Consider the following 7,489-nt stretch of genomic DNA (forward strand, 5'->3'; position numbering starts at 1 on the left):
TTACAAGCTTTCTTTGAAAGAGATGTAATCATCCAATCAGTAATTGATGTGCCTGTAGATTCAGTGAAGGTATGTGGCGCTAAGAGACGATCTCAAGGAATTGAGGGAATTGAAAGTGTTGCTCCCAACTCTTCTGTTGTGCAAGTACAAACTGTTGCCAAAACACTAGGACCTAAAGATATAGAGAGACTGTCCCAGAGCTTACCCTCAGCACGCACAGATTTTTCTGAATTTAGAAGAGCATTGATCAACAAAATGCGTCTCTACGACCTGTCGTTAGCAGAAGTCACACAGCTGATGTCACAAATTCTAACTGAATCTGAATTCAACAGTTTTGAGTCTGCTGTTACTTCTGAACTACAACATGCCAGTAGAGACGATTTGAGAGAAGGTGTTTTGAAAATTCTAAAGAATATCATAGGACCCAAGATAGACTGGTCCAGAATCACTAACTGTGTGCAAAGGAAAGAAGAAACTGTGAGTGAATACACTGAAAGGTTTTGTCAGTCAGCTGTAACTTACAGTGGAATAGTGGATGATCCTGAAAGTGTGCTTGATGACAAAGGACCACTAGTTCGAACATGGTTTGATGGCCTTTTATCAGAGTACAGATCAGCTTTGCCGTTCTTAGACCTAACATGGTCCACTGGAAGCTTGCAAAACAGCTTGGACAGCTTAGCTACTTGGGAAAGAGACTCTGATGTTAAAGCCAGAGTAAAGATTGCAGCAGCGTCCTTTAAGGTCAACACAGAGAACCGACAGAAACGTAAGTGTCCTAAGAAGGAGGGCAGTTGTTATTACTGTGGTAAACCTGGACACTGGATGAAAGAGTGTAGGAAAAGCAAAAGACATTAGGAGAAATTAACAGCTTTACTCAGCTTCTACTCAGTCTACTTGGTACTCTGAAGCAGCCCTCCCGCTTCACCGAACTGTTGGAGCAGTTTGCTCAGGTGTTAACTGTTAGGGCTGTGAGTGCTTAATTCCCCAGTAATGTACAACAAAGCTGAAAGATTCTTTGTAAATAAAACTACAGGAAGGTTACTGTCACTTCCTTCCACTGAGAGAATGCTAGTTAAGTACACTCACAGCCTTCAAAGCTATACTACAGCACACCACAGTCACTCACCTATCCTCTTTGGGTTATGATGTTTGTTATGACTGATGTTCCATTAGAGGATGGAGATGTCACACACTAAAGTTTGCACACCACCTACAGGGATAGGATAGGACACATGGACCAGTGAGGAACCCAGGGAAGAACCGGATGCAACAGGCTTGGGGCCAACCCTGTGGTGAACACACCCTCATAGGCCTTTCCCCATCCACTAGTCCACCCTCACCTCACTGTTCTTTAGGTGTCACAGGAATTAAGAAATAGGAAAGAAGGAACAACAATAGCAGACGCAGATTGAACAGAGGATACAACCCTAATGTTTGTAGTCTTTAGAACAAATACTGCTGTCTTTTGTTTTCTTTCTTCCTCTGTGCAGATACAACTTGATGGCTGTTCCAAGACCCATGCGCACCGAACTCCTCACCTGCGTATGAAGCCACAACCTCTAAAAGACAACGAGACCCACTGCCGAGCCAACTGTCACGGAAGACAGAACAAAGAAAAAAATACACAACGCAGAGAATCACATACGAGAACTTCAGTCATCCAGCAACATGATCAAGACATTCTTGATCTTTCAGCAAAATTACACCTGATGGCTGAAGATAATTCTTCATGGTTCGGAAACCTGTTAGTATCAAGTGTTTCATGCAACAAATGACTCACGCCCATCACGAGAAATGACAGTTCCAACCAGAAAAGACTATTAAGAACTTCACGGAGCTGCATGTTTGTTTCTGTGTCAGCATGCAGTTCGTCCCTACAGACAATCAACACAGAACAAGTGCTATGTGCCTGTAACGATCACATGTTACAAGAATGAACTTTTAAGTGTCTAAATTTGTATTTTGTGAGAGTTATTAGAACTCTCAAAGGGGGAATTGTGGGATTACAAATTTATTTAAATGTTTAATTTAGATTCTAATGTAATAATGTACAAACTGAAGAAGTTATATACATTGTATTTAGCATTTATGGTGAAGATGATGACATCAGATGAACGATTCAAGAGGTCCCTGCCAGTTCCTGTTCTCTTATTGTAAGTCTAATGAGCCAGACGACGGAGACTCTTGCCTTTTGTTTGTAATGGCTCTAGGGGCCCCGGCCTCAGTCTTTGGGTAGTTAGGCTGATTGGATTAGGAGTGATTAAATCAGGCAAGATGCTATACCTGAATACTTCATTTGCATGCTTTGTTTAAGATCATCACCCAGGTGCTTGGTCTCCATTCCTAAGCACTGCCCCCTAAATGTATATAAACTACAATGTATCACTGCTTTAGTTAGATTTTCGATGACTACAGCTACCGACAGCTTGTGTTCTCAATAAAAGAATCCTGCTGAAGATACAACCCGAAGTCTCCTGGTCTTCACTTCTGAGTTGCCTAAACTTTAGAAGATATAGCAGTTCCTGTTCTCTTATTGTAAGTCTAATGAGCCAGACAACGGAGACTCTTGCCTTTTGTTTGTAATGACTCTAGGGGCCCCGGCCTCAGTCTTTGGGTAGTTAGGCTGATTGGATTAGGAGTGATTAAATCAGGCAAGATGCTATACCTGAATACTTCATTTGCATGCTTTGTTTAAGATCATCACCCAGGTGCTTGGTCTCCATTCCTAAGCACTGCCCCCTAAATGTATATAAACTACAATGTATCACTGCTTTAGTTAGATTTTCGATGACTACAGCTACCGACAGCTTGTGTTCTCAATAAAAGAATCCTGCTGAAGATACAACCCGAAGTCTCCTGGTCTTCACTTCTGAGTTGCCTAAACTTTAGAAGATATAGGTTTACAACACTGTCATATGCTCTGGTTTAAGGCTGAAAGTGTGTATGACATGCTGCTGCGTTCTGGATTTTCTGGAAAGGTTTCACAGTGCATGAAGGGTGTTGTAGTCATCTTTAATTGTGTTTTTTTTAGATGCACGCTGTAAAAAGTTCTACCACCCTGAAAGGACAGATGGTGCTCTATACAAACTGTGTAAAGGAGATTTGTGCCTGTGTGCAGAAGGTATTACAATCATACTCATTGACCAGACATTTTTATTCTAAGCCAGTCACAATTTGTCATAAGAGCCAAATAATCTTGTTATATAATTAATATGGTGTTCTACTTCATGTTATTCATTTTATTCATTTATTTTACTTTTTATGAATGGATGAAAATGTTTTGTTGGTGTGTTATGATTGTGTGTGTAAATATTAAAAAAATCTCATAACACAGAAAACTGCAGTTTCCAGAAGAAGAATCGGGTCAGAGATGAGGAGCGTTTGAATAGAGCCTGTGAATCCGGCGTGGATTATGGTAAACACACGTTCTCCTTCCTCAGTCATTGAGATTCAGTCTCACAGCTCTGATATAACACCAGTATAACACAACGGTTTGACAGTTTATAAAGTCACAGTGGACTCTGACATCTACGACATGAAGGTGGAGCAGGTGCTGAGAAAAGGTGTGGTTTATTATTCACTTGTGTCCAAATATAATGGAATACATGATTTTATAACTCTCTTGAACCGCGGCTGACATTTGGGATGTCTCTGTAAAATTGTCTCCTCTTCTGTCTTATAGGCACTGATGAGGAAGTTGAGGGGAAAGTGAGACCATTTTTGGCTCGTCCCAGTTGCAGAGAATATTTAGGATTGGTAAATGGCAAGTCGTACCTCATCATGGGCAAATCTGTTGACCTGCCGATGCTCGGGGGAAGGTATGTGTTAGTACTTCCTACAGGATTCTGCTTTTGCACAAAAGGACCACAAACCAGTAAATATATGGATGCGTTTATAGGATGCAGCATAACATCATAGATAGTAGTGTGCGATATTATCTGTCTAAATACACAAAGTCTACTCATATAGTGTGACATTCGCGTACAACTGCTGTATGAGTCATTTGTTAGAATGTTGAAATCCAAATCAAACTTGGGTAAAACATTAACTCAATGTCTGTTAGTGTGATGTTTGTTTTTAATGCTTATTAATAAAAATAAAAAATAAATGTTTTGCATAGTATTTTCTGTTGTTTTTAGTCAGCAGTATATTTTTGGACAGCAGACCTGGGTTGAATACTGGCCTACAAGAGAGGAAAGCCAAACTCTAGAACACAGGAAGCGATACATCGGCATCATTGAGCTCATGAACAGCCTTTTCCGACATGGATGTGCTGTATAACAAGTATTTATTTATTACTGGAAATGTAACATTATCTCTTGCATACTTCAAATAAATTGTTCTTGATGATAATAATGCTTTTCACCAAAATATGATGGTGTAATTCCATAATAAAAATTAAATAAATAAAACTTGCTTGTTTATGCTGGATTAATCATGGTGTATAAGGGCCTGACCTTTTCTTTTTTGAATTTCTACTTAATTATTTTTTTTTTAAGATGTTTTAATAAAAAAAAAAAAAAAAAAAATGGTAACACTTTGCAATACGTAAAGTGTTTTAAAAAAGTATACTAGAAATACTTTGGTAATAAATATATTCTTAGTTACACTTTTAAGGAATATACTAAACACAAGCATACTTTGTGACATTTTAGTGTATTTACAGAAAACATACTTATGTTACCCTTACTTAAAGTATATTTTATGTGTACTTTGTGTAAGAACATAAAAAAATGATTACACTTTTAGTAAGTTTTTAATGTACTTTATATTGCAGTAGGCCTACACATTGTTATATTTTAAATATTTATGTATTTATAATTTTAATATTTGGTAAAGTACGATATTTTGAAAAACATTTTTAACATTTACAATGTACAAACCTTTGTCAAATATCATTAACCATTGCGATATTTAAAATACGTTGTTTAATATGGGTTATGCTACTTTGGTTGATTAGGCTGTTGTTCATTACATGATACATTAATTGTTATAAGCTAGGTGTTTATAAATTTGTTCAAGCTTGACGCCTTTATTTTCTAATATATATTTCTGAAATTCCCACAAGGATTTCAACGTCATATCTGAAATGAAAAAAAAAAACATGTTTGTTTGTGTTTAAATTCAAACAACACACTAAACCTGATTTGTTGAGCTTCGTAAATCAAATATGATGTGCGTGCATGTCCCTTGAATGTGAATATAAGTCTAAATTTAAACAGTATTATATTATATAGAGCGATCGTGTCTCTTTAGGGCGCTTGGAGGAAACCACGCAATTCATATGGATTACTTTGGCGATGTTTTTTTGCGATTAACTTTTTGAAACGTGAACATCTTTGATGAATCTTTTCATCTGAGGGACATAAATCTCTCAGATTTCATTAAAATATTTCAGCTTTTCTTTCGAAGATGAACGAAAGTCTTAGATGGTTTGGAGCATCTTAAGGGTTAGTGATGGCAGAATTCAAATTGTTTTGGGGGAATTATGAAATTAATTAGAAAATATAGTGGTATGTTATGTTTACCAGCTTCTACAAGCGTGTATGTCTGGCTTTGGTACCTCACTGTGACTTCAGGTACGATTTGTATTTAATTAACGTTATTTGTCTGTACCAGTTGTGTTTTTGACTCATGCATTGGCAGAAAAAAATAAATAAAATAAAATTAGTCATTATAACATGTACAACATTAAGATTCTTTTATTTGCAACATGAAGTATATTTATTTCTGATTTCCTGAACAATTTGGCTTCATTGTAATGAGGTTAATGATCTTTGTATGTTCATAATCATGGTTTTTCAATTACTTTGTCTTGAGCTGATCAGCAAACTGTGGTAGTGTTGGTTGATTGGTGTTTATATTTGTTCAAGCTTGACAACCTTATCGACTTTTTCTAATATATATTTCTCATTACAGATAAGAACAAAGATTAAATTGTAAGAAGGGTTGCTTATAAGAGCATACAGTGCATCTGAAACTGCTGAGGCTGGGAAGGTTTTTGACTATATTTCTGACCAGGTACATTGTTCTGTCATTCTTAAATAGAAAACAAATCATCAATCATCATTTGCCTTTTTTTGTGCGTGTAAGAAATATTAACATTTGTTGTTTTTCAGATCAGCTGCTATAGAAGATAAACTGAAATCTGAGTGCAGAGACAAGCAAAGGAATAGTAAGTATATTTTAATATCGTATCACCTCTGTTATAGAGATTTTTGAATCAGGCCTAATGGAGGGTGATTCGGTCAATCTTGGAAGAAAAACGTTAGCAATGTGTCCATTCCAGGTGGCTAATTTGTGCTTCCTTTCAGTCATTCATGTAAAAATTTGTGGTAACACTTTATTTCGATAGTCCACTTTAGACATTCTACTAACAGTAAGTAACATTGCAACTACATGTCAACCAGCAGTCATTAGAGTATTAGTAGACTGTCTGCTTAATATCTTTAACACTTTGTTTTGATGGGTCCACAACATACTACATACTGACTATGAGAAACTTTGCAAGTATGTCAACTCATTCTACTAACCCTAAATATACCCTACTGAGAGTTAGTAGACGTAGTTGCAAATTAATGAGAATTAGTTGACATCTAGTTGACATGTAGTTACAAAGTTACTTATAGTTAGTAGAATGTCTAAAGTGGACTATCGAAATAAAGTGTAACCAAATTTGTTATCTAATTTTGTTTCTGTTTTTTTTTTTCTAAAGCTGCAAGGCTCTTGTGCAAAATGTTGTATGCCAGGATGACTAGGCTGTGCCCAGGTCTCCGGAACCTGCGACGACGCTCAGCTCCATTGGCCCTTTGTCTGTGCCTTCGGATCCACCGGCTCTGTCTCCATCGGTCGGCCCCCAAACGTCGGCAGCCACACCATCTACATCTTGGCTCCCCGCTCCCTAGACTCCGCCATGTGTTGTCAGCATTGGGATGCTCTGGGTCTGTGCCATGTGCCAAACTCCATCTAAGCCACCAGGGCATCATCGTCATCCTCCCATCACCATCCCTTCACCACATCCTGGCATCATCCCGCATCTTTGCCTCTCACCATCCCTACACCATCTCCTCCTCCACCTCCAAAACCCCCTCCATCCCTCCCTATTCTGTTGCTTGAACTTTATCATCTTCAGTCTTTGCACACACATCTATTCACTTCTGCACTTAAATTTTCATGTTTTGTTTTTTTTCTTCAGAAAATTGCATTGTAATTTTTATTTATGTAATTTTTATGATGATTCAAGACAGCTCTTCCATAGCATTTTTTTTCATTTATTATGTTTTTTGTATAATGTTTTAAAATGTACTTGAGTATGTTTGTAGTAATACAAATATACTATAAACATACTTGTATTTCAAGTGCATTTTTAATACATTTAATAGTATGTTTTTTGTTTTTCACCAAAGTATATGTGCTGCTGTACTTTTTTAATGTATTTTATGAATATTTGTAATGTACACAATATATAATACATTAAAGTTTTCGAGAT

General features: G+C 37.0%; 1 protein-coding gene across 1 annotated transcript; it reads left to right on the forward strand.

Annotated features, from left to right (window-relative positions):
* The first annotated feature begins 255 nt into the window (after positions 1–255).
* On the forward strand, positions 256–7,489 carry LOC131537044 (complement C3-like). Its single transcript, XM_058770278.1, has 9 exons — positions 256–275; positions 525–766; positions 3,032–3,121; positions 3,335–3,415; positions 3,501–3,563; positions 3,683–3,818; positions 4,140–6,021; positions 6,120–6,175; positions 6,716–7,489. Exons 1-7 carry the CDS (start codon positions 256–258, stop codon positions 4,279–4,281), a joined length of 774 nt encoding a protein of 257 aa, XP_058626261.1. The 3' UTR covers positions 4,282–6,021; positions 6,120–6,175; positions 6,716–7,489.

The sequence above is a fragment of the Onychostoma macrolepis genome, chromosome 01 (genome assembly GCF_012432095.1).
Source record: "Onychostoma macrolepis isolate SWU-2019 chromosome 01, ASM1243209v1, whole genome shotgun sequence".
Lineage (NCBI taxonomy): Eukaryota > Metazoa > Chordata > Actinopteri > Cypriniformes > Cyprinidae > Onychostoma > Onychostoma macrolepis.

Bases quoted from the DNA above. Each gene is read 5' to 3' on its own strand.
- LOC131537044 (XM_058770278.1), top strand. From the start codon at position 256: ATGCGTCTCTACGACCTGTC. The intron at 276-524 runs GTTAGCAGAAGT...TGTAACTTACAG, and splicing joins ATGCGTCTCTACGACCTGTC to TGGAATAGTGGATGATCCTG. The intron at 3,416-3,500 runs GTAAACACACGT...ACGGTTTGACAG, and splicing joins TGAATCCGGCGTGGATTATG to TTTATAAAGTCACAGTGGAC.